At 50.8% G+C, this 27,377-nt stretch overlaps 1 protein-coding gene and 1 long non-coding RNA gene across 3 annotated transcripts; one reads left to right on the top strand and one right to left on the bottom strand.

Moving 5' to 3' along the window:
• Window positions 1–15,017: 15,017 nt before the first annotated feature.
• LOC128827190 (uncharacterized) lies at window positions 15,018–19,218 on the bottom strand. Its single transcript, XR_008442942.1, has 2 exons — window positions 19,172–19,218; window positions 15,018–18,700 (listed from the first exon to the last, which is right to left on the bottom strand). It is a non-coding gene; the product is annotated as an uncharacterized LOC128827190 (long non-coding RNA).
• LOC128827188 (dual specificity protein phosphatase 23-like) lies at window positions 19,083–26,990 on the top strand. Of its 2 annotated transcripts, none has more exons than XM_054010981.1 (4): window positions 19,083–19,184; window positions 23,260–23,338; window positions 23,967–24,241; window positions 26,265–26,990. In XM_054010981.1, exons 3-4 carry the CDS (start codon window positions 23,972–23,974, stop codon window positions 26,448–26,450), a joined length of 456 nt encoding a protein of 151 aa, XP_053866956.1. In that variant the 5' UTR covers window positions 19,083–19,184; window positions 23,260–23,338; window positions 23,967–23,971; the 3' UTR covers window positions 26,451–26,990. The 2 variants fall into 2 exon arrangements, with proteins under 2 accessions (XP_053866956.1, XP_053866955.1); XM_054010980.1 differs by lacking the exon at window positions 19,083–19,184 and adding an exon at window positions 19,286–19,372.
• Window positions 26,991–27,377: the final 387 nt, after the last annotated feature.

Genomic DNA, 27,377 nt, shown 5'->3' with positions numbered 1-27,377 from the left:
GAAGGATGCCTAGCACACCCATCAACTCCCTCCAGGTCTGTAAATGATAGATAGATAAAAGCCCTATTTGAATTGCAGGATGATTGTCAAATAATTGCAGCTGAGTTGTGGACAAGACATGGAAAATCACAGAAAAGTAGTAATGAACCTTTATTAATTGTGGTAATTTGGAAAAGCCAGAGAAGACCTATTTGTTTAAGAAAAAATTGCTGGAACAATATAAACATTCAAGTATTATGTTAGGCCTGCGAATTTTTTTGATAACCAGACTTTTTGCTGCAACGCTATTACAGTCATTAATGTGCGGGGCTGGCAGCCTGAGCTCCAGCCACTATCAGCTTGGATAAATGGCGTTCTACTGTACTAATGGGGAAAGAAGTGTATGTTGCAAACCTCTAAATGTATGGAAAATTGTGGACTGTGCAAAGTAAGCTAATTAAAATCAAAATTCCAGTGGAAACCTAATATTGCAGGATCTACAATATCGCAAATTAAGTAGGGCCTTATCTGTAGATTAAAGACACACTTGGTGGCAGCCATTAACGCCTTCCAGCATAACAATATGATAGGAAACAGCAGTGTGGGCAGTGTTCAGTGCAACACAAGCCTGCTACCATCACTTCAGGTAGAGGCCAGGGCCACAGAGCAGGTAGGGGCCACAGGGGGCCCTGTAAGGGAGTGGCAACAATTCAGATTTAGGGGGGGATTCCAGTCCCCACTCTCCCCACCCCACAGATGGACCCCATTCCAATCCCCGCTCCAGGCCCTGCTCATCCCCTCACTCCTCCTACAGGAACCCCAGGTCTCAGCTGGGGAATCTGCTCTCTGTCTTACTCACAGTCCATGAGACAGTGCCACCAGAAGTCGAGTTTTCAGCAAACTCCACTGCGTTCCACCATTCAGGAGCAGACAGCCCATGTGCCAGGGCCCAACACCAGTTGGCCCAGCTGCCCCCTGCCCCCTCACCCCCATCTGTACAGAGGGGTGGCCAAGTCAAATTTCAGTGGCACTGAGTCCACGCAGCTGGAGCAATGCTCTGGACTCTCCAGCAGTAGCCATATTGATTGAGTATGGCCCCATTGCTTCACAGTGGTGGGGCCATGCCCCCCACCCAGCTCTGCAACCTATGGAACTTTGAGCAAGTGCAAATTGGCACTGCTGCTGTCAGGATGAGCCTAGCGCCCCAGACAGGGCTGCCAGTTTTGGTTGGACATATTCCTGGAGGTTTCATCACATGACATAATCTTTAATTAAAGATTAATCTTTAATTTTTGAAGACTCCAGGACAATCCCGAAGGGTTAGCAACCTTAGCCCTAGCATACGCTAATCCTGCCCTGTGTCATGGCCAGGTCGTGGGCAGACAGACCTAGTGTTCAGAGCCAGAGTCCACAGTCACAAAACAGGCGTCGAGAGTCTGCTAGGTCAGGAGTCAGAGGCAGAAGACAAACTGGAGATCAAAACCACAAGTCAGAGACCAGGAGTCAAGCCAGGTCAGGATGGCAGGAGCAGGACAGAATTCAATTGTTCAGACAGCTTCCTGCTTCTGCTGCTGACTTAAGTAGGACCACTGGCCAATTGGCTGCTTTGGGTCTCTGCCAATAGGACCTTAGGGGCAGAGCCTAAAACTGGGGCTGGGCTTCATGGGTAAGCAGTTGTCAGCAGGCTACCAAGTGGCGGGTTGGAGTATGGATGCTCCTGTGGACCCAGGTTCAAGGCCCGTGGGTCATGACATCACCCACTTCCCTAGGGTGCTCTCTGGGTAAAACGGGTCCAGGTTTCTCAGGATGGCTCCTACGGAAGACCCAAACCAGGGCGGGAGCATGAACATTCACAGCTGGCTCCTAAGTGTGTTCCTCTGGGCTGTAATCTTCCCACTCCATCAGGTACCATGAATTATCCCGCTAGACTTGGAATCAAGGACTTTGTAACAATGTATTCCTCCTGATCTTGTGCTTGCACTGGTGGGGGCAGTGATTGGGCTCTATGGGGAAATGTGTTCTCAGTGTAGGGCTTGAGAAGTGAGACATGGAATGCAGGGTGGACTCTGAGGAAGCGGGAGCTGTTATACCAAGAAAAACTAGATGGATCTTATTAAAGGGGACAAGATAAAGATGCCACATTTATTATGATAACAATTTGATTTATGACCAATAACTAATATCTTAATCCTTATACACATACATTATACCTAATACCTATACACACACACACACACACATTTACACACACACACATCCATCAGATGTTCTGCAGCTGCTGCATAGTTACCAGTCCTGCTTGAGTCTGTGGCTTGAGTTTGCAGCTTGGGTTTGTAGCTTGTGGCGATAACTGGCCAGGAAAGCCGGGCACAAGGACGAGCTGGGTCTCTGTTGGGCATGCACCGATGCCCTTCCATGTTGGCAGCAGAATGTTACCCTCCTCCAAAGTTTTCCGTCTCACCCATCCTTTTTGTAGGCTTTAGTTTGAATCCAGAGTCTATAGGTCTTGCTGTGTCACGCTGCCTCCAGGTTTGGTGATTGATCACCTGTCAATTGCAGACATGACTTTTAGACTCGACCGGGCTTTGATCTTCCTTTTATTGTACCTTTTCTTTTTAGGGTGGATTCTTCTTACTTTGTTAGGGCTCTTGTCTGCATCTTCAGCCGTTGGTGTTTGAACTTTATTTAATCAGGACAGGCTGGGGCTGGAGGTTGATTCCATCATCCACACATACCTCTTTCACACATCTAAACTAAACTAATAAGATTACAGCAGGGTTTGCAAAAATGAAGGTTGCAGCAAGCCCTTACAAAATGGAGTAAGCGTTTTAAAATGGGGTTTGAATTACAATATGGCAAACAGTGAACAGAGGTTACAATATAGACAAGTATAATGGATGGCAAACAGTGAACAGAAGTTACACTGTAGGCAAGTGTAATAAATGGTGAACTGAAGTTACAATACTGAAACAGTGCAAGTCTCAGTGATTTAAGCAGGAATTGGATTGATAGTGAAATTTACAAAGGCAGCTGACTGAACAGCTATGACTCTTAACAAGCATCTTAATTGTTAATTAGCCAGTTATTGGGGTAACCGGTTTTATGAATGAATATTGTTTCATTCATAAAACTTTACTTATGAAGTTACATTAATAAAGTGAACAATTAAAAACAATTCATTCATCTGTTCTACAGAGCTCAAAGGTGACCAAGTTGCCAAATCTGGTACAGGCCAAGGAACCAGTGGTCTAGATTCCAAGAGGGCCTGTCTGTGCAGAGGTGTTCTGTAGAAAGCCATACCTTTTGTCCTATGGAGTGGGCAGGCCCTTGTTGGCTATGCTTGTCCACATGCTTTTTGTAATCCTCCTTTGAATTCTCAAGGTGTCCTTTCACCTCTTTTGGGGAGGGATGGATGTGCTCTAGTTGGTCCAAGGCCGATGGGTTGGGGGAGGATGTGGGTAGTTGTGGGTGAAATCGGGGATGGTACCCATAGTTGAAAAAGAAGGGGCTGTGGATGCATGGTCTGTATTATTACCCGAGAACTCAGCATATGGTAATAGTGTGGACCAGTTGTCCTCATGATGATTGGTGTAGCATTGTTGGTATTGCTCTAGAATCTGGTTGATTCTTTCAGTTTGGCCATTTGACTGAGGGTAGTAGGCACAGGACAGATGCACACAGACCCCTAATAGACGTAGGGCCTCATGCCAGAAGTGGGCAGTAAACTGGGAGCCCCAGTCAGAAGTGATGTGATCCAGGACCCCATGAAGATGGAATATGTTGTTTGTCCAGAGCCAGGTGGTTTCCCCTGCAAAGGGTAAACCTGAGAAGGGAATGAAGTGGTCCATTTTTGAAAAGCGATTCGCAATGGTAGTAAAACCACCGGATTCTGGTATTTCCACCACAAAGTCCAAGGAAATGGCCTCTCAGGGCTGAGACAGGTTTCCAAAGGAGATTGCAGGGTCTCTGGCTTGGGATCTTGGTGCAAGCACAAACCTGGCAGGAAGCGGCAAAGGTCTCTATTGTGGGGAGCATACAGGGCCACCAGAAGTACTGGGACATTAGTCATTGGGTTATATATCACCCCAAGTGTCCTGCCACAGTGGTGTCGTGGCACAGTTGAAGAACCACTGTTCTTGAAGTCTGGGGGAAATACAGATCCAGTCCCTTATGAACATGATCCACTCCCGGGTGTCATGTGGTTCTCAGTTGGCAATGGCTATCTCGTTGGGTGAAATTCCAGAGGCAGAGTGGATGGCTGTGAGCAGGTCTTGGTGGTGGATTGGGTTGAGGAAATTATGTGACTTGAGAATGTGAGCTGATTCCAGACTGGGGACTCATGGGTGTGACAGGCTGTATCAACCCCGCACGGGGAAGGCGAGGGTTAAGAAACTATTCTGGATGCAGGAAGCCATGCCCCCTTGCTTCTGCTGGGCATGCTCCCAGTGGCAGAAGCATTCAAAAGGGAGCAGCTCAGCTCATTCTGGGCTGAGTGAGGAGAGCAGTTGGGTGCAGTACCCTCCTGCTGGGAAACTGCCAGGGCTCCACGTTGCCAGGACCGAGCCTTGTAGCTGAGCCACAGGAGACCCTTCAACAATGGGAGCCAAGGGTGACGACTCACTGTCATCAGCAGAAGATACTTCAGAGACAGACCGGAGAGGAACACAGGAAGGACCCCCAGTACAACCCACTATGATGACGGAGGGACCAAAACAAGGGGAGGAAGTAACCTAGGGAATGCGCTTAAGGGTACCAGATCCTAGGCTCAACACAGGGGCTACTGTTTTGAAGGGCCCTGGGCCGGTACCTGGTGGAGTAGGGTGGGCCGGGTTCACCAACCCCCTCCCCGACACATCCCGAACTGTAACTGCTAGGTTAAGTGGCCCGGAACTCTTGTCATTGGGTGTTACACCCTGGAATATCACCATTAGTTGGTACTGACAGCCCAGAACACACAGCCAACCGCTGACAATGGGACAGGGTCACGCCTTTGGGACAAGGCATCAGCCTCACCATTTTTGGTTCCAGGGTGGTAGGTCAAGGTAAAGTTGAACTGGGAGAAGAATAGGGCCCATAGGAGCTGTCGTTGATTTAGGGTCTTGGCCCTGTGCAGGTACTCCAGATTCTTGTGATTGGTAAATACTTGGACCAGATGATGAGCCTCTTTCAAATAGTGTTGCCACTCCTCAAAGGCAGTGTTAATTGCCAAGAGCTCTTTGTCCAAGATCTCATAGTTTCACTCAGTGGGGGTGAGCTTCCTTGAGTAGTTTCAGAGTAGCAGCCGTGTTAGTCTGTATCCGCAAAAAGAACAGGAGTACTTGTGGCACCTTAGAGACTAACAAATTTATTAGAGCATAAGCTTTCGTGGACTACAGCCCAATTCTTCGGATGCATATAGAGTGGAATAAATATTGAGGAGATATATATACACACATACAGAGAGCATAAACAGGTGGGAGTTGTCTTACCAACTCTATGCTCTAATAAATTTGTTAGTCTCTAAGGTGCCATAAGTACTCCTGTTCTTCCTTGAGTAGTAGGCAATGAGTTGCAGTATTTGCTTGAGTCCATGCCTCAGCCCCTGTTGCTGTATGAGAGGCATTGGCTTCCAGAATGAACACTTGTGTTATGTCTGGGTGGGCCAATATTGGAGCAATGGTGAAGGCAAGCCTTAGCTATTCAAATGCATCCTGGGCCTCAGGCAACCAGTGGAATTGGACATTCTTCTGGAGCAGAGCAGTGAGGGCCTTGGCTTGTTTTGAAAAATTGGAGATGAAGCGCCAAAAAAAGTTTGCAAAACCCAGAAAATGTTGTAGGTTGAACATATTCCAGGGGGCTGCCCAGTCACAGACAGCCTAGACCTTCTGTGGATCCATCTTGATTACTTCCGGGGACAGGATGAAATCAAGAAACTCAGATGAGGTATGTTCAAGTGAACTCTTTTTGAGTTTACGTATGTGTGACGAAGTGGGGGGGTTTCTTGTTTTCTGTGGTTTTCAATGGTTTGCATGCAGAGGGGGTGGGATTCAGTTTCCCTGGGTGTTACTGGTTTAACGAGGTGAGGAGAGAGGGAGTTTGTTTTGCAGAGGACCGGCGAGATGACTTGGGGACCCTGCCGATGGCCTGGAGGATGGATACCCCAGAGACTGATGACCTGGTGACCCAGAGACCCAGCTGAGGAGACACAGCCAGTTCTGGCCAGTGGGCAGACAATGGGCTGCAGAGTGAGGACCCAGTGACCTAACCAGCCGGTTCCAGCCAGAGGACAGAAGCGAGGAGAGGAGACCCCGGTTTACGACCCTGTTTACCTGGAGAGAAGACAATGGACAGAGGCGGGGCCTGGGGCCGGTGATCTCAGATGCCCAGCTGGGAAGCAGGGGGGCTCTGGGCTGGAGAGGGGGAGCAGGCAGAGCCCACCTGGATGCAGAGAGACTGGGATGTGCTGGGCTGAGGGAGGCCAGGCCTTAGGCCCTGAGAGTTTCCTGTGCTGTGTTCAACTCTCAATAAATCCTCCTGTTTTATGCTGGCTGAGAGTCACTCAGGTCTAGAGAACAGGGTTGCATCAACCCCTTTGGGGGTGGAGGCCCCTGGGGTCCAGAGCGAGTGGACTCCCTGAGGGGGCCCACGGCAAGAAACAGGTGTGCTAAGGCTCAGAGAGGTGCAGCTCCAGGAGGTGGAGGGGCCTGACCCCGAGAGAGAGTGGACCCCCGAGAAGGGCTGTCTCACTAACAGGGGCACCCCCCACGGACCGCACGGGGCAAAGAGTGGGCACGATCTGTGAGTCCGTGACAGTATGTTGTCGTAGTCTCTCCAGCACGGTGCAGATGTGAGCGGTGTGTTGGTACCTATCATGCGAGAAGATTAATATATCATCTAAGTATACCACTACAGACTGGTCCAGTGGGTCTCATAGCACATCATTAATGACTTGCTGGAATGTTGCTGAGGCATTAGTCAATCCTAATGATATGACTAAATATTCAAAATGGCCATTGCAGGTCCGAAAGATGGTCTTCCATTCATCCCCTTCTTGGATACGGATGAGAGTGTAAGTTTCCCGCAGATCCAGTTTAGTGAATATGTAGGAAGCCCCCACGCAGTCTAACAACTCAGGTATTAGGGGTGTTGGGTAATGGTTCCAGATTGTTACTTGATTTATGACTCTGTAATCAACACAGAGATGGAGGCTGCCATCCTTTTTTTTTTTTACAAAAAGGATTGGGGCACCGGCTGGTGAAGTTGACCTGAGGATGAATCCCCAGGCCAGGTTCTTTTGGAGGTACTCTCACAACACTGCCAGTTCATGCTCTGACATTGCGAAGATCTTCCCAAATGGTATCTTCACCCTGGCTGGAGTTCTGTGGGGCAATCATAGTGCCAATGTGGGGGGAGGCTTTCTGCATTCTTCTTTTCAAAGTCATCAGCATAGTCGTGGTACTTGGGTGGGGAGTCCTATAATTCCCTCAGTAGGTGTTTTGATGCAGATGGCTAAACCTACCTGAACCTTCTTGGACCTGGGTGCAACACTTACTAGTCCCCGGCCATGCCATTGGCAGAATTCTCAAAGGAAAGTGACCTTCTGTTCTCAATGATGAATGAGAAGATCCTGAAGAGTTAGCCAGAAGATGCCAAGGATCAGGGGAAAATGCAGGGAATGGATCATGAAAAATGGAATTATTTCTCTGGGTCCCTGAATAATGGCCTCCAGGGGGACAGTCTCCTCCACAACCAGACCTGAAGACAGTGGGGAGCCATCAATAGTTTCAATTATGTCTAACGTGCCCTTGTGTCACAAGGGAATCTGGGGGGCCTGAGCCTGTAGTTGCATCCACTAAATTGTCAGCTGCTCCCAAATCGATGAAGGCCTGTTGGAGGGGGATATACCAGGGCTCCCCCAGGATGTGCAGCTGGATAGGCACCTGCAAAGGGGAAGCCCTTGAATGGGGATCAGGGTGCATCTCAGTGAGGACTAAGGAAATTCTCTTCCCTCAAGGACCAGGCTGGTTCCCCGCACCATGTCTGGACTGGCATGTTTCCTCAAGCTCCTTGGCGTTCAAACTGGGCAGGTCAAGATGGCATGATCAGGTTCACCACAATAGAAGCACAGATGGCACTGATGGTGCCATTCCTTTTCTTCAGGTGTGAGCCACTGACAAGCCAGATCAACTTGTATAGGTTCAATGGGAAATACAGAAGTTCAGGTTGTAGTAAAAAAAGAGAGTCTGGAGAACTGGGCATGCTGCAAGATCTGAGGCCTGAATCAGAGGCTGTGAACCAAAGTCAGGCCACGTATTAAAGCAGATGCTTACAAGTTCACTGTCCGGTACATTAACTTGGCAAAGTTGCTGCTAGTGTACAAGCACTAGATATTTAAGTAAGTATATTCCAGCTAGTACAGATACACCCCAATCTAGTACAAGATAAGACGGTTTGACCAAATAATGAATAGGGATGTTGTGTTCAAGATATCAGGAACAAGGGGATGTAACAAACAGATATCATGAAATACATAAGCTGGTACATAGGTGTTTATCCCAGTTGTTTGTCTCAGTCTATACATGTCAGAGTACCTCGCCTTAACCCTTTGTCCAGCTGAGGGGGTAGCAGAGAGTCCCACCGCTGACTGAGCTGAGTCCACTATAAAAAACATACATGTGTTAGTGTACCTGTAGACACAGATCCAGGGAGCTACTACTGTTCTGCATTGACAATAAACCTGGTCGAGCTCCTTCACCACTGAACCAAGTCTGTGGTCTTCATGAGTAACGTTGAGGTCTGCCAAATAAGCAGGCTGCCTTATCTGCTGCTAGTAGTGATAACATTGGAGCTCCGAGAACGGAAGCACTGGGCAGCCTGAACGGCGCTACTGAGGCAGCGAAATTCCAATCTTCAGCACTTAAAAATACTGGTGACCTTGACATGACTGTGCCAATTATTATGCCTATTCCCAGATGGAAAGGGAATCCTAAAGAATTTGTATATGTTAACAGTATGAGTATATAGAGAATGGGACCTATAAACAGCTCTATCCCAGTGTGAAGATGGCAACACAAGGAGGAGATTAAATAAACACAGCCTGCTCTAAACGAATCAAGCACAGATGGTTCTGTGAGTGCTAGGCCCGAATGAACCTGACCACAAGCGAGGGAGATTGAGCCCAACTAGTCATTATAGAGACAGTGAAGGAGGTAGTACGACTTGGGTACACAGTATGTGCTATGGGATACTGCAACTTTTTGGTGGGGATACCATGCCAGGGAGCCTGGATGGGTTTTCTCTGAACCTCACATCTCTGATGCAGATTGGGACCCAAGCCATTTAGCCAAGTGTGAAGATGAAGGAGAAAGAGACAGAGGCTGTGACAGACAACACCAATTGGGAATCACTGGTGACTGATCTCTTTGCATCCTCTTATCCATTAACACCACTAATTTGGTACAAAGGAAAATAGAGCAATTGGTGCTCAATACCCAGATAATAGCCAAGCAACAAGCAATTGGGGATGATACTGTTTAGGCCGTGGAGACACACTGGTGGGCTGCACCAGAGGAGGTGAGCTTGCACCTCCTGGTTCATACTTTAAGCCTAATATTGATGGTGGTTCAAATAATTACCACCTTTGCATATTGGGAATGCGTTGGTGGGTAATCAACTTGAAGAAGAAAGCACAGAAAGACAAGAACTGGGGGAAGGGATAGCTCAGTGATTTGAGCATTGGCCTACTAAATCCAGGGTTATGAGTTCAATCCTTGAGGGGGCCATTTAGGAATCAGGGCAAAAATCTGTCTTGGGGTTGGTCCTGCTTTGAGCAGGGGGTTGGACTAGATGACCTCCTGAGGTCCCTTCCAACCCTGATATTCTATGATTTTAAGATGACCTCCTGAGGTCCCTTCCAACCCTGATATTCTATGATTTTAAGAATATGTTGCAGAAGAAATGAATGCTGATATGAAAAGAAAGAAGCAGGGAAATTAGGTGAGGCCTGGCCTGAAATGAGTAATTAAGACATGGAGGAAGGCCTCATGTTTGTAAGAGAGGATTAGGGAAGGAAATAAATGATTAGGTTGAGAACAGAATGTTTGTGCTAAATCAGATAAGTAAATAGGTCAGTAGGCCAAGAGGACAGAATGTCTGAGCCAACTAAGATAAGAGGGAAAACACTCAGGGAACTATTTACTATGAACTAGATAACAAGGGACAAAGAATGTAGAGATGAGGTAAAGAGCAAGTCAATTCATGGTCAGTGCATGGTCAACACCTGCTGCACAGGGATTGGTTCCTGCAAAGTAACCAAGCCAAACATGTGTGATACAGTGTATAGAAAATGAAGTGAGATGTGTAATGTATATAAAAGGAGAAGGTTTCTGTGTAACTATGGAGTTGTAATGTACCCTGCATCCATCTCCCCCGGGTTTGAGTTTGATCAACTTCAGCGTAGCACTGCTGTATGTAATTTGCCATTTGTACAGACACATATCCTGTTAGTATCAGTCATAATTTGGGGTCAGTGACACTGCATCCTAACTAAGCCACGTGTTATTCAAAACAATCTTGTTCAGTGTCAGATTACCAATACTGAATCCTGACAGCAATGTTTGATAAATAGGCTACTGTTCATTCAGTGGGTCATCTGGAAAACAGCATCTGCAAGGAACAACTGATCTATATCAACTACTGGTATGTCACAGAGCAATGCAAACCTAAAAAGCACCACACACAGCTTGTTATGCCAGAAATGTTGTTGAAATAGCAACTCCAGTGTGTGGCCACAATAATTTAGGCCAATCCAATGGGTCAGGGCTAGCCACTGCTCTCTTCTGCCCAGCAAAGCTTACCAGGTGGTGACAACCAGCAGTAAGGGCAACCTATATCATGGATGGACAGTACTGTGTGGTAACTAATTACAATAAATTTATATATGAAAGCCTCATTTGTGATGTCACTATTCCAAATTCCTGTTTTACTCCTCATGTACATAGAACTGTGGAATGTATTGTAATAGTGCCTATCCCAGTTTTTCACAATGAATTTAAAACTACAACCCTCAATCAAAATCCCAGAAATAACATTCCCAGGCCCACAATATGGGAGTGAGATCAACTGACTGAAGGAAACTGTCCACAGATCATATGAGGGAATTTGCAGACCATTGGACACATGGGGCATAAATGTATGGATGGGCAAAGCAAAATGGCCATAAAATAGTGTTTAACCCACTGGATCATTTTCATGTATTATGCTTTTCCAGATGATGGGTAAACATTCTCCCCATAAAAAGACAAAAATCTGTGGAATGTAGTAGAGAGAGAGAGGCTGGAGCACTGGGCCTGATGCAAGATCTGAGGACTGAACCAGAGGTTGTGAACCATAGTCAGGCTATGTATTAAAGCAGATGCTTACAAGTTCACTATCCAGTACAAGAACTTGTCAAAGTTACTGCTAATGTACTAGGCACTAGATATTTACATATATTCCAGCTAGTACAGATACATCCCAATCTAGTACAAGATAAGACAGTTTGACCAACTAATGAATAGGGATGTTATGTTCAAGGTATCAGGAACAAGGGGAGGTAACAAACAGATGTCATGAAATACATACAGTGGTACGTAGGTTGTTTATTCCAGTTTGTCTCAATCTATAAATGTTGGAGTACCTCGCCTTAACCCTTTGTCCAACTGAGGGGGCAGCAGAGAGTCCCATTGCTGACTGAACTGACTCCATTGTAACAAGCATACATGTGTTAGTGTACATGTAGACATAGATCCAGGGAGCTGGTTCCATGCTTCGTTGACAATAAACCTGGCCGAGCACCTTTGCCACCAAACCAAGTCTATGGTCTTTTTTTATGAGTAACATTGAAGTCTGCTGAATGAGCAGGCTGCCTTATCTGCCACTAGTAGTGATAACATTGGAGCTCCAAGGACCAAAGCACTGGGCAGCCTGAATGACGTTACTGAGGCAACAACATTCCAGACTTCAACACTTAACAACAGAGATGACGATATGTGGGTAGAAGGACCACTTTTCTCTTCTCTTAGTTCTCACAGTGCTCATCTATCTGGATGGCAAGGTCCACAAGGGCATCTAGGCCCATAGGTGTCTCTGCACAGGTCAGTTCATCTTTGATTTCTTCCTGCAAGCCCCACCGGAATTGGTACAGCTGCACTGCCCATACCCCCTCCCACACCCTAACCCCCTGCCTCAACCTGGAGCCCCCTCCTGTACCCCAAACCCCTCATCCCCAGCCCCACCCCAGAGCCCACACCCCCAGCCAGAGCCTGCACCCCCACCTGAAACCCAAGCCTCTACCCCAGCCCAGTGAAAGTGAATGAGGGTGGGGGAGAGCAAGCCACTGAGGGAGGGGAGTGGGGGCAGGGCCTCAGGGAAGGGGCAGGGCTATGGTTGTTTGGTTTTGTGCCATTAGAAAGTTGGCAACTCTTTGTGCCTGGCCCCTACTGGAGCCTCCTCATAGCAACTTCAGCCATTAGAGCTTGGTGCGGGGCAACAAAGATGATTGATATTGACTGGAGAAAAGCATCTCAGTTCGACAGCACCAGATTGTGGCCTTTCAGCTGGGGGAGGCCCAGTCTAATGCTTCTCCTGTCAGCAGGCTGATTACTGGCCAGAGGCATAGATTCAGGCAGGCATCAGGAACAGAAGGCAGCTTTGGTTCACGAAGACCCGGAATCACCAGCGATTCCCATTTAACTGTTCAGGTGAGGGTATCGTAGGCCCCTGTTCAGGGCAAGGCACCACAAGCTGTGCTCACAGCATGGCATTCTCAGCACTGAGCTGCCTCACTTGCCCCTGCAGCTGCTGGTTGCTCCCGATCAGCTGCGTAACTTGGGCTTGCACGGCTTGATTATCCGCCAAGACAGACAGTCCATTTGGACGAGTCCCATGCTTCCGATGGCTGTGGCAGTGCGGTTGGGTCCATTGTTCTCATGCTGGGTTCAGTGCTGTAGGGCAGGGATAGTCAATTTTCTTTGTCAAGGTCCAAATGTCTTGGTCAAGAAATAGTCAAGGTCCAGGCTCCAGAGAAAACAATTTTAAAAAATAACAAAAATGTTAAGTAAATTAAAAGATTTCAGGGTCCGTTCAAAAGCGTTTGGTGGTTTGGATTTGGCCCACGGCCCACCTATTGATTACCCCTGCTATAGGGTTACTGTGGTCCAAAAAAGCTGTCCTGAGCAGCCAGACCTAGTGATCAGAGCTGGGTCCACTGTCCCATGACAGGATTCCAGAGTCAGCTGGGTCAGGTTACCAGGAGATCAGAAGCAGGGACAAATTTGAGATCAGAGCCATGAGTCAATAACCAGGGTCAGGCCAAGTCAAGATACTGGAGGGTCAGAGGCAGGAGACAAACTAGAGATCAGACTCACAAGTCAGATGCCAGGAAGTCAAGCTGGGGGAGCGGAAGCGGGAAGCACAAGGCATACAGTCCAGGGTGGAGCCCAGTTAGGGTGACCAGACAACAACTGTGAAAAATCGGGATGGGGGGGGGGGTAATAGGAGCCTATATAAGAAAAAGACCCAAAAATTGGGACTGTCCCTATAAAATCGGGACATCTGGTCGCCCTAAGCCCAGTTGTTCAGACAGCTTCCTGTTCCTGCTGCTGGCTTTCCCCCTTAGTCGTCTCTTTTCTGAGCTGAACAGTCTAATCTTTTTCGTTTCATACCATTTCATACCTTTGATGATCTTAGTCACCCTTCTCTGAACCTTTCCCAGTTCCACTATATCTTTTTTGAGATGGGGAGACCAGAACTGCACACAGTATTCAAGGTGCCGGTGCATCATGGGTTTATATAGTGCCATTATGATATTTGCTGTCTTATTTCCATCCCTTTTCTAATGGTTCCTAACATTCTGTTAGTCTTTTTGACCATTGCTGTGCACTGAGCAGAAGTTTTCAGAGAACTATCCACAATGACTCCAAGATCTCTTTCTTGAGGGGTATCAACTAATTTAAAACCCATCATTTCATATGTGCATTTCGGATTATTTTTTCCAATGTGCATTACTTTACACTTACCAATGTTGCATTTCATCTGCCATTTTGTTGCCCAGTTACTCAGTTTTGTGAGATTCCTCTGTAGCTCTTTGTAGTCAGCTTTGGACCAACTATCTTAAATAATTTTGTATCATCTGCAAACTTTGCCACTTCACTGTATGCCCCATTTTCCAGATCATAGAATCATAGAACTGTAGGACTGGAAAGGAACTCAATAAATCATCTAGTTCAGTCTCTTGCGCTGAGGCAGGACTAACTATTATCTAGACCATCCCTGATAGGTGTTTGTGTAACCTGTTCTTAAAAACCTCCAATGACGGAGATTTCACAACCTCCTTAGGTAACTTGTTCCAGTGCTTAACCACTCTGATAGTTAGGAAGCTTTTCCTAATGTCCAACCTAAATCTCTCTTGCTGCAATTTAAGACCATTACTTCTTGTCCTGGCCTCAGTGGATAAGAAGAACAATTTATCTCCCTTCTCTTTATAACGTACTTGACGACTGTTATATCTTCCACTCAGTCTTCTCTTCTCCAGACTAAACAAACCCAGTTTTTTCAATCTTTCCTCATAGATCATGAATTTTAGACCTTTAATCTTTTTTTTTTTTTTTTTGTAACCCTTCTGCCAGGCCAGTTGATAGCAGCAAGGGCCGGGTTCAGTACATAGGGGTCCCTTCCCAACAGGAAGTGGGAGTGGACTACATCCACCCTGATTGAATTGGCCCTGTCAACACTGGTTCTCCACTTGTGAAGCAACTCCCTGCTCTCCATGTGTCAGTATATAATGCCTGCATCTGTAACTTTCACTCTATGCATCCGAAGAAGTGAGGTTTTTACTCACGAAAGCTTATGCCCAAATAAATCTGTTAGTTTTTAAGGTGCCACCAGACTCCTTGTTGTTCTTCCCAACAGCGTGACACAGAACCAGCTCGAGCCCCCACCCAGTGACCTGGGAAAATCTTACACACCCCTGGGCGCCTCGAAGAGGCAATACTTCCCCTCTCACAAGCACAGAACCTCGGTGTAGCAGAAAATGTTTAATAACATGACGTAAATGACATAGCATTAAATTGGGAAAACACCACAACTAGAGTTCATAGACCAAACCATGAGCGACGACCCACCCCAGCAGATTGGGCCGTGTCCTTTCCTGTTGGTTCTTGGATCCAGCAACCCAAGAATCACCAAAGTCCCAAAAGTCCAACAACTCCAAAGTCTCTTGGATCCAGCAACCCAAGAATCACCAAAGTCCCAAGAGTCCAACAATCCCCCAAAGTCTCTGTCCCTGGTCACTGCAGCCCCAGAGTTCAAGGGGGGGCACGCGCAGGGTGTTAAGGGGCACCTTACATGATCTGAGGCCGACCAGCTGCTTCTCTGTGGGGTTCCGCCGCAGCCTTCACCACAAGCCGCTCCACTCCACCCGCTGTCCCGTGAGCCACTCCTGCCGTCCCACGAACTACTCTGGCAGCTGCTCTGCTCCGCTCACCGACCTGTGAGCCGCTCGGCTCGGCTCGGCTCCGCTCACTGCTCCGCTCATCCCCACAAGGGTCCACTCTGCTAGCTGCTCCGCCAGCCGCTTAGCAATATAGCTTCAGGCTCCCCAACTAGTTAACACAGCCTCAGTGATCTCAGCTCTTAATAACTTTAGCTCTTTTGTGATTTCAGCAAGTAGTAGGGGAGACCCAGTGCTGGTGCACTATTTGCTGAAAGTGAACTCAGCTCAGCAGCTTGTAATTAGTCTCCTAATAGAATCAAAGTTAGCTTTGACATTCAACAGTGGAGAAAAGAAGAGATGCAATTGGTGTTTCAGGCTCTGAAAAGGCACCCACACCCCCAGATACAAACACCTACCCCCAACCTCTCTCAATTCACTGGGTTTTGTAACCCATGCCCCTTGTCAAGCAAGTGCTACTTAGGTAATGGTGAAGGACTCACTCAGTCCTTCTGTCATACACAGTTCCACTGGCCTTGATTCACAGAATCAGGGTAACAAAACTTTATTCTTCCTGCCCCAATAACAGAGAAAACTGGGGATCCCACACCAGCCAAAGTAACCACTTTCAGTTGCTGTTGTTTCATGCCAGGCGAGTGGGTGTGCCTATGCAAACCAGATCAGCCCCTGGAATTCTTTTCCACACTCGCCATAATTCACCACCAGATGTCAGGGTAGAGCTCATCCTGACTCTGCTTACATTTTTTTTTGCTCTTCTCTGGATTTTCTCCATTCTGTCCACACATTTCCTGAAGCATGGTGCCCAGAACTGGACACAATACTCCAGTTGACGCCTTATCAGTACAGAGTAGAGTGGAAGAATTACTTATTCTGCCTTTCTTACAACACTGCTACTAATACATCCCAGAATGATGTTCACTTTTTTTGCAACTATTACTTTGTTGGCTCATATTTAGTTACTGATCTGATATAATCCCCAGATCTTTTCCTGCAGTACTCCTTCCTAGGCAGTCATTTCCCATTTTGTATGTGTGCAACTGATTGTTCCTTCCTAAGTGGAGTACTTTGCATTTGTCCTTATTGAATTGCATCCTATTTATTTTAGACCATTTCTCCAGTTTGTCCTGATCATTTTGAATTCTAATCCTGTCCTCCAAAGTGCATGCAACCCAGCTTGGTATCATCCACATCTTTAAATGTACTCTCTGTGCCATTATCCAAATCATTTATGAAGCTATTGAATAGAGTAAGACCCAGGACAGATCTCTGTGGGACCTCAGCTTGACTGTGAACCATTGACAACTACTCTCTAAGTATGGTTTTCCAATCAGTTATGCATCCAGTTTATAGTAGTGTTTAGGCTCTCTCCCTAGTTTGTTTATGAGAAGCTCATGCGAGACAGTATCAAAAGCCTTTCTAATATCAAGATATATCATATCTACTGCTTCCCCCAATCCACAAGGCTTGTTACCCTGTCAAAGAAGGTGTTACAGTCTGTACCCTTATGTTCACCACTTTTACAAGACTATGATACATTTTGTACAAAATACGACTTTTGAGGTATCATTTGAAAACTCATAATTTGCTGGTCATTACTGTCCTGGTAAAATATGTGTGACAACATTGTATGTAAAGTCATAAGATTATACTGTATGACACTGCTGAGACATGTTCCAAGTTTAGAAAATCAGGCTCAAACCAGTTCCTCAGAGACAAAAGGCAAACTGATGTCTCGGCCAGGTGCCAACATAAACAAATGGACTATCACCTGATTAAGCCGACATTCTTTGGCAGGAAGAAGGGTGTGAGTGGGAAATTTACATCTTGGCAAAGGAACAGCTGGGCCTTCCCATGCAAACAGACTTTCTGCTCCCGAACCTCAGCTGGAGATGACTTTTAAAAAGGAAAATAACTATAAGAAATGAGAAGAGAGGACACAAATCATCTCTCCCTTCATCCATACTCATTGACAACACTTGAAAGACAAAGGAAGCATTACTGGATGAGGGAGAGAGATCCTGGCTGGAAGATTCAGCCAGTAAGACTGTAGGGAAAATATGATGAGAGAGAGTTTCACTTTGAATTTGCTTAGCTTGTTAAATTAGGTATTAGTTTGTGTTTTGCCCTTTATTTCTTTGTAACCAATTCTGACTTTTATGCCTCACTACTTGTAGTCACTTCAAATTGTAGTTAATAAACTTGTTTTATTGTTTTATTTACACCAGTGTGTTTGAAGTGCTTGGGAACTTCATTTGGGATAACAAAATTTGTGCATATCATTTTCTATTAATGAAATGACGGGCCGGTTATTCATTGTTTTGCAGGGATTTGGGAGGCTGTTCATTTATTGGTGAAAATGTTTTCAGATGTTCCTAGGGAAATTAGCCTGGGATTCCCAAAGAAGCCTGAGAGAGTTTCAGTCGCCTGTGAAAATCCCAGTGTGAATGCACAATATTTGCATATGCAAATTTAAAATAATAAAATTGGTTCACACACTCTGCACAAGCAACCTTTGTGAATCCATCCGTGATCCCCACAAATACACCAACCCTGCACACCAGAGTCCACAGCACTTCCCAGCCACCACCACAGGAATTCTCCTCTCCTCCTCCCCCCCCCGGGATGAATTAGAGGCCTCTGCCTAGAGCCCTGTTCCTCATGGCCTGCGATCACAGCTTTCCTTGGAACAAAGGCAGTTACTAGCCTTCATGGCTGCAAAGAAAAGCATAAACCTCACTTGAGTGTAACCAACACAGCGACGCTGCCTGAGCCTGCGCCTGTCACTGTGAGAGTAGTGAGGTGCTCTCTGCATCTCAGAGTGGTTTTAACATCAATATCAGATATTCAGGAGGCCCTGAGAGGAGGCTGTGTGACAGAAGAGTGCACCAGTCCCCTGTGTACAGAGGCGGATATTTACAGGGGTTAGATCATGGAAGGGGGGAGAGAGAGCAAGCACATGCTGGGTAACATTTCCAGTTTGAATTAATTTAATGGCAGCATGGAGGTGTGTCTTCCAGGCAGGAGCCCTTCAGTCAGGCTGCAGGGATCCCTTTACAGAGTTAACTGAATTACTGTACTTAGAAAACAGAAAAATAACTATAAGAGTCATGCACACTACAAACAGTGCTAGCCTGATGGAGACAGCTCTGGCCTGGGACTCCAGAGAGGAGGGGTTCTTATCTGGCTCTGCCAGTAGCCTGCTATGTGACCTTGGGCAAGTCGCTTCCCTTCTCTGTGCCTCAGTTTCTGCATCTGTAAAGTGACAAGAATGATACTGACTCCTTTTGTAACATGCTCAGTGGCTGTTATTATGCTACCTTCCTTCTCCTCCTGCTTCAGCCTCGTAGCGGCTTCATTTACGTGGAGTTTCTGGGGGGCTTTTCTTGCCACAGCCATTGCTTGCTTACTGCCCCAGAACTCCGGCTGCTCAGGCCCTGCGTGGGCGCAGCAGGGAGCGGTTCGCTGCTAGGCACAGTCTCGCCTGTCCCACTAGTTGCAGGCTAGATAACTGGGTTCTGATTCAATCATAACCAAGCCATTTTCCCAGCCTCTGTCGGAGCCTCCCCCCGGCGATCAGCGATACGGCCCAGACCCCCAGCGCTGGCAAGTCGCAGCCATTTCCCAGTTCCCCCCTCCCCAGCCAGCGCCGCCGCGGGGCTCCGGGGCTCGCAGCAGCCTGACGCCTCCCCCGGTTCCCGGGAGCCAGACACCGGCGGCTCCCACCGCACGGCCCCAGGTCACGCGTTGGCGGCAGCGGGGGACGGATCGAGGCCGGCCAGGCCCAGGCCCAGGCCCCGCGCGGCCGGGGCTCCCGCCGGCGGGCTGCGGAGAACGCGTGCGCAGTGCGCACCAGCCGGGCCGGCTTCAGGGGCTGGGCCCCGAGAGCGGCCGCGGCCTCCGCCTGCTGCAGCCCGGCCTGGGAGGGTGAGACGCGGGGGGGCCCGGGCCCAGGGGGCTGCGGGACTCAGGGGGGGGGGCCAGGCTGGAGCTGATAGCTGTGCCGGCTGGCTGTGCCAGGCTCGGGCCTATGGGTGCCAGGCTGGGATGCCAGCTGTGCTGGACTGGAGGAGCTGTGGGTCCTGGCTGGGGGGTGGATGCCAGTTTGGGGGGCTGTGCTAGCTTGGGGGTGCCAGCTGGACTTGGCTCAGCCCTTTGCCCTGCTCAGGGGGTGCTGAGCTAAGGGGGTGCAAGTGCCGGATGGAGAGTGTGTGGGTGCGAGGCTGGGAAATGCCAGCTGTGCCAGGCTCAGCCCTCCACTGCACGCTCGGGGGTACCCATCCCCCACTAGGCATCACCCCTTACAGCCTCCTGTCTCATTGGCCTGCATCAAACCGCCAGCCAGCGGGTTCACAATGCTGAGGGAACAGGAGTACTTGTGGCACCTTAGAGACTAACAAATTTATTAGAGCATAAGCTTTCGTGGACTCTCTAAGGTGCCACAAGTACTCCTGTTCTTTTTGCGGATACAGACTAACATGGCTGCTACTCTGAAATGCTGAGGGAGTGTCCCGGGCTGTCCTGATCCTTGCAGATACTGCATAGTTAGGAGCAGACTTTGAAACCCAGTGTGTCCCATTGCCCACCCAGCGCCAGGATCACTGCCTGGGGACGCCATCCCTGCATTGTCCAGGCATCGCCACGGGCTGCAGGTGCCAGAGGCTGAATTCTGTGGTCGTAGAGCCAAGTCCAGAAGGGACCTTTGTGATCATCTAGTCTGATGCCCTGTATAACACAGGCCAGTGAACTGCCCCCAAATAATTCCTAGAGCAGATCTGTGTTGGGCGGCATTGAGCAAGGAACGTGGAAAACATCTCCTTCCCCAGCTGCTATGTGAGTGAGTGGATGGTGCGATAGAGCCCTCCCCTGACCACTGCAGTTAGCACAGGCACAGAAAGTCCTGGCGGGGCTGCAGTAGTTAGAGCAGGGGTTCTCAAACTGGGGGTCATGACCCTTCAGGGGCTCGCAAGTTTATTACATGGGGGGGTTACGAGCTGGTAGCATCCACCCCCAAACCCTGCTTTGCCTCCAGCATTTATAATGGTGTTAAATGTAAAAAAAAGTGTTTTTAATTTATAAGGGGGGGTCACACTCCGAGGATTGCTGTGTGAAAGGGGTCATCAATACAAAAGTTTGAGAACCACTAGGCTAGAGGTTTTGTGGAGAGATTTGAAAGGTGAGCAGAGGAGACTGATAAGTCTTCTCCTTATTCCCCTCCTATAATACAAAATAAGGCAGCAAACCCCTTTTACAGTTACCCTGCAGAAGTCACCGACACATGATATTATTGCAGCAAGCAATTAGCAAGAGTTTTAAAGGGTTAAATGTCTGTTATAATGTTACCTGGGCAGGGCACAGCCATGGGGCTAAGATGACATTTTCTAAGATTTACCCAAAATGTACAGGCTAAATAATTATTATGAGAGCTTGATGAAAATGATTCTCTCAGCAATTATACTGTGAAAATGTTTGATATTGGGTCTGGGACTCGCTGCTGGCTTACCCGTGATACTCGGTGTGAAACAGATGCTCTGCTTGGCCTGAGGAGCTATAGTGCCAGAATGTTATCGATTCACCAACACCTTCCCTTGTGATGTTAAGTGTGTGCAGGGTGCAGCCACCCAGGGAGCTCCCTGGAGGTCAGTGAAGGCCAGGTCATTGTGTGGCCCGGCCGGGGGTACTGGTGCTCTGAGGCAGGCAGAGATGTACCCGAGAGTCTGGTGCAGGGAGTCTGGGTGTCTTTTTCACCCACTCCGCCCACCCTCAGGAACTGAACACTGAAATTGAAGCTCTCCCCATGCACGGCGGGCTGAAATGTGAACATTGTGCAGTTGTCAGGAAATGGCTAGTGACAGTTCGGTGGCACCTGTAGTTCAGGTGTGTCCTGGGGCTGTGTTCCAGGCTGCTGGATCCCTGGGGTGAGCGTCTTCTGTGGGGCAGCTAAAATGAAATGGGTGTTGCACTAAATTAGGGCTCTTCTCCCCCAGTTTAATCTGATTCCAAAAAGCATCCATCATTTCCCTAGAGAAGAGACAATGAGCAGGGTTTAAATGACCAGGGCTCCATTTCTGTGCCTCAGGATTAGACTGATGGGGTGGGGCAGGATAGCTTTCCTCTGGCCCTTGTCACTGCAGGATCTGAGCCCCAGACACACACAAGGAGCAAACAGGAAAAAGCAGGATGTCAAAGTGCCCGGGATCCGTGGGTGCATGTGGGGAAGGTGGGGGGGGGGGGGGGGAACTGCTGCATGGAGAGCTCTTTCAAAAATCTGTCTTCAGTGGCTCCTTCTCCCAACACCCCAGCCAGAAGCATGGTTTGATCCCCATCTCACCCGGGGGTACCAAGATTCAGAGTGGTTGGGAACTAACCCTACAGAACTGCCCAGTGACTGTGGGTGCCTTGGGGACCCCGGGTGGCTGAGGCTGGAGTTTCCAGGTGGCCGTGCACTGCCCGGGTGAGGTGAGGGCAGCAGGAAGGAACGCAGAATCGCCAGCCACTTCCTCGAGGGAGAGCCAGGAGAGATCACAGCTCTGACAGGTGCTGGCATCTGCACAGTGCTGCCAGACTGCCAGGGGATTGGTGCTGCCCGAGGGCTGGGCACCTTGCTCTCCCTTGTCTGTTACCATCTGAACCCCGAGCAGATAATCCTGCTTTTTCTGGGGCCAGCCTGTGATGGGAGCAGCTCTGATACACCCTGCCATCTTCTTCCACCTCCCAGAGATCACGTGCCTCTGGGAAAAGGGACGTCTCAGGCTTGGAAGGGCATCTAGCAATCCCACAATGCCTCAGGCCTGCCAGGGGACCCAGCGCTTCAGCCTTAGCACCCCCTTAGCAGGTGCGGGGATATGAATAGGGCCCTGAATCCACAGCGCACTCTGGCCCAGGCCCTGTTCCCCAATGAAGAGGTGTTCATGGATCTGCCCAGCCCAAGGGGGGGGCCACGGGAATTTATCCCAACTCCTCTATGGAGCAGGATTCTTGTTGTGGCTGCCAGGTGCATTCTGGGATTTGGGCTCTGCTTCATGGCCCTAGGGAGTTTGTTCTGGGGGCAGCTAGGCCCGACCTGGGTCAGTGAGCGGGGGGGCACAGGAGGGCTCTGCAGTGGGCTGGACCATGTCCTCTCCACTGACTTAGGGTGACCAGATGTCCCAATTTTATAGGGACAGTCCCAATATTTCTTATATAGGCGCCTATTACCCCCCCACCTCCCATCCCGATTTTTCACACTTTCTATCTGGTCACCCTACCCTGACCCCAAACCCCCGGCACTCTGGGGACAGAGTACGTTAGGCCCGGGGCTGGTGGCTGCACTGTCTGGGCTCTGCACAGCCAGCTCCTCTTGACTCCAGTCTCGAAGGGATGGGGAGCGGCCAGACCCATTTGGAGTCGTGCAGGAGTCGGCACACAGCTCTCTGCCTCCAGAGCCCTCCCTCCCCTCCTGGCACTGCTGGGGCTGCCACGTGACTGAGAGAGTGGAACCCTTTTGTTTCATAGTTTCCCAGGCTAGAAGGTACCATGGTGATCATGTAGTTCGACCCCCTGGATAACACAGGCCAGAGACCTGGCCTGAAATAATTCCTGGAGCAGAGCTGTTAGGGAAACATCCAATCATGATCTAAAAATGGCCAGTGATGGACACTCCACCACCATGACCTTGGTAAATGGTTCCAATGGTTAATTCCCATCGCTGGGACACATGCACGCCTTCTTTCCCATCACAATTTGTCTAGCTTCAACTTGTAGCCCTTGGGTCGTGTTTTACCTTTCACTGCTGGATTGAAGAGCCCGTTATTAAATGTTTGTTCCTCATTTAGGTACTTACAGACCGTGATCAAGTCTCCCCTTCACCTTCTCTTGGTTAAATAGACTGAGCTCCTGGACTCTCGCTGTCGGGTAGGTTTTCTAACCTATCAGTCATTCCTGTGGCTCTTCTCTGACCCCTCTCCAATTTATCAGCACTGTGCCCCTTAATCCTGCGCAAGCTTAGACAGCGTAGTGACTGCAAGTGGACCTGCCAGGGAGGCCGGGAGCTGGGGTGATGGCAGCTCCCCACCCAGCCCCATAGAATGACAGGTCGACAAGCCCCAGGCTGCAGCCTTGGGTCGGGCTGTGCTCTTCACTCGGCAGCCCTGGCTTGTGTCTCTAGCCCTCCCACTGCCGCCCCGCGTGTGTTTCAGCTGTGCCAGCTCCAGCAGCTGGAGCCAGTGTTGGACTCGTGGGGCAGGGCAGGTGCCACCATGTAAGTGTCTGGCCCCATTGTCAGGCAGTTAATGCATGGGCTGCAGAGCACGTGGAGTGGATGGTGCCACCTTCCCCCTCCCCTCTGCTGCCCTAGAGCAGCAAGGGTTGGAGCCTTTGGGGCCATGGGGATGAAGCTGTGAGGGCCAGGTTGGAACCAGGGATGGTGATGGAGGGAGGCCCTGGGCCAGGTTGGAGATGGGGGCATAGGGGCAGCAGGGTGCTAGGAACAGGGTGTGCCCCCACAGTGCGCTTTCTAACATGCTGCTGTGTCTGCCTGCAGCACCGATGGCGTCGGCCGTCCCTCCAAACTTCTCCTGGGTGGTGTCCGGCAAGCTGGCAGGGCTGGCCATGCCACGGCAGCCTGCACACTACCAGTACATGCATGAGCATGGCATCCGGCACCTGGTGTCACTGACCGACCGCAGCCCACCCTACCACGACACCTGCCCTGGCATCAAGCTCCATCGCCTCCGCATCCAGGACTTCTGTGCCCCGTCGCTGGAGCAGATCAAGCACTTCCTGCAGATCGTGGAGGATGCCAGCACCAAGGGCGAGGTGTGGCCTGTCCGTAACCTCTCCCCGCACACATACACACCTCTGCAGCCTGATTGGCTGTTGGTCTGAGAGCGCCATGTGGCTGTGATGCCCAGGAAGTGCCTGCACTCTCCCTGTGTGCTTCCCTTCCTGCTAGAGCCCAGCAACCTGCTGGGACCCAACCAGGAGTTGGGCTCGGGTCTGAAAACAACCCGACCCTTTGGGGCTCAGGTCAGCTCTTATCACCTCTCCCTGCCTGTGGGGTTGGCACGACAGTGGCTGCGTGCCCTGCTCTCGCCGGCCGCCCCCTCGCCGCGCTGCGTGCGCTGCTCTCGCCGGCCGCCCCCTCGCCGCGCTGCGTGCGCTGCTCTCGCCGGCCGCCCCCTCGCCGCGCTGCGTGCGCTGCTCTCGCCGGCCGCCCCCTCGCCGCGCTGCGTGCGCTGCTCTCGCCGGCCGCCCCCTCGCCGCCCTGCGTGCGCTGCTCTCGCCGGCCGCCCCCTCGCCGCCCTGCGTGCGCTGCTCTCGCCGGCCGCCCCCTCGCCGCGCTGCATGTGCTGCGGAGTGAGTGCACTGAGGAGATGCAGCAACTCCAAATAACGCAGCTGTGGCCAGAGACAGGTTGCGGGCACAGGGCGTGGGGAGCTGGGAGCCCCCCACCAGGTTGAGCCCCAAGGACGAGGCTGTGGTGTTGGAACGGGGAGGAAGTGTCAGGTTCGGGGTAGGTCTGAAAAGGACTGGACGCTTGGGGCGGGTTTGGATCGGCTGTGCCTGGGGAGGGTTCAGGTTGGTCTTTAAAACTGGGCCCGAGCAGACCTCTGCTTCAAGCCCAAACTCTGCCCGGAGCAGCATGAAAGGCTCTGGGCCTGCGGGCGGGGATTGCTGCTCTGGGGCAGGTCCCAGGAGAAAGGGCCAAGGTCTGAGCCAGCAGTGCTGGAGTTCCCCCTTCCTGGTGGGGCTGCTCATGCATTGTTCTGTAACCCAGCTCGGGCGTGTCCCCTCTGGGCCTGCCCCTCCACTTAGCGATGGGACCAGCCCTGGTCCCTAGAGCTGGGGTCGTTGTGCCTCCCACTGTGGCCATGGGAGCTTCCCAGTGCTGGCTGGTATGGGACCCAGCTCGAGGTCCAGGCTCTAGCCACCTGCGCTGTAGGCAGTGTGGGGCCAGAGACACATGGCTATGCCATTCTGATTCCATCCAGTAGAGGGCAGGGCTGAATGCTGGCTAGCTCCCAGGAGGAGGCAGGAGTTGGTGGTGTGGGTTTTGCCGTGGGGACAATAACAGGGCTTTCCGTGGCCCCACAGACCCACAAACACGAGGACTGGCATTGCCTGTGCCACAGCAAATCTCTGCCTGGGGGCACAGGGCTGGCGTATAACAGCCCCCTGCAGCTCTCTGTGAGCAGCCTGTAACCGCCTTGGAGGGCCCAGGCGCAGCAGGTTCTCAAATGTCACCAAGGATGCGGGGGGATTTCCCAGAGTCACCCCAACTCTGAAGCTGGCCGGGGTGGGGCAGATCTTACAGCTCCTTACCCCTCCCCTCCCCACTCCAGTGGGGCAGGGCCAAGTGCTGTTCTGCGCCAGTGCTCAGCGTGGATTCTGAGGGCACTGCACCATTTCCACCCTGCCACGCCTTCTGGGGCCTGACTGCCCATCATGGAAGCCTGTAGTCCAGACACCCGAGGAGCCGTCACTGTGAACGTGGCTTATGCTGAGAAAAATGCTAGGGCAGGAGAGGAGCCTGCCAGCCCCTGGGTATTTCCCACTGCTGATGTCAACCCAGAGGAGTGCCTGGTGCTGGGTGAGCAGAGGGCAGTAATACTCCTTTAGCCTCATGGCATCTCTCCCCGCAGCACAACCAGGGCTTCTGACTACCGGGCCAGCCAGGGCACTCACGCTGGGGACACCCAGCTCTGCCACTCAGTCCCGGAGATGGGGGCAGGCCTCTCCTGCTCTGTGCGGGGACATTTACCTGCTCCCAGGTGGCGAGATGTGAGTGGGGGTGAAGGTACCAGGCCGGGTCTAACTTTGCCGTGTGCTGTTCCCTCAGGCTGTGGCAGTGCACTGCATGCTGGGATTTGGCAGGACGGGAACCATGCTGGCCTGTTACCTGGTGAAGGCCCAGAAAATCACTGGGGTTGACGCCATCCATGAGATCCGGAGAATCCGGCCTGGAGCCATCGAGACCCATGACCAGGAGAAAGCCGTGATCCAGTTCCACCACCACATCAAATAGCCATAGCCAGCGGCGGCGCCCCCCTCTCTCTGCGCGGGGGCGGAGGGTAGAGGGAGAGGGCTGCTCAGCTACACAGACACCTGCAGGCCACTACTGGGCCTGTGGCTGGGCGTTTCTGGACCCATGGAGGGGACCTTCCCAATGCCTCTCAGCAGGGAATGCTTGGCTGCTGAGGGGAGCAGGGGCTGGGATCAGAGCCTGGGGCCAGACCCCATTCCTGGCAGCATCTGCCTGCACTGGGCAGGGGTTACCCCAGCCCCCTTTACTCGAGGCAGAGAGGATGAGCTCTGAATCGGGGAGGGGCAAGGGGCAGCGACGTGGAAGGGGGAGCCCCGTAGGGCAGCGTCTCCTCCAGTCCCCTGTGATCCTTGCCTTGGGAGAGCCAGGCCCCTAGATGGAGTGGGGCTTTGCCCTGCAGGGTGTGTGGGCTGGAACCTGTCCAGCCAAGGGCTGTAGATGAGGCTGGAGGTGTGGGGGTTTATTCTTCTGAGTGCTGCAAACGTGTCTGCCCCCCGCCCTGAATAAAAGAAGCTGGCGTTGGCTCCCCTCGTGGTCTCTGTGTGGGGCACCGTGTGCAGGTCGTAGGCCAGGGAGGGATTTACACCCTGTGCTTTCTGTGAGTGTGTCCAGTGCTGCACAGAAGTGAAGGGGGCTGGGGAGCAGCTGGGGCAGGTCACTTGCTGGCCATGGGGGTTGTGGCTACATGAGAGGTGGTCTCCCTGCTGTGCAGCCAGTGTGGGATTATCCGTGGGTGCAGAGGCTGCGGGTCCAGGGCAGCCAGCTGTGCCATGCTGCATCAGGCTCCGTCCTGGGCCCCTGGGCTCTCAGTGCTGCAGGCCAGGCAGTGGGGGCATCTGCTGCTGCAAACCAGCTTTCCCAGCACACGGCCTATCTTCTCCAAGGCCAGCAAGAGACTGGGAGCCTCAG

This window comes from Malaclemys terrapin, chromosome 21, assembly GCF_027887155.1.
Source record: "Malaclemys terrapin pileata isolate rMalTer1 chromosome 21, rMalTer1.hap1, whole genome shotgun sequence".
In the NCBI taxonomy this organism is placed as follows: domain Eukaryota; kingdom Metazoa; phylum Chordata; order Testudines; family Emydidae; genus Malaclemys; species Malaclemys terrapin.
The sequence above is the reverse complement of the archived record's forward strand: the minus strand, read 5'-3'. Positions and strand labels throughout refer to the sequence as shown.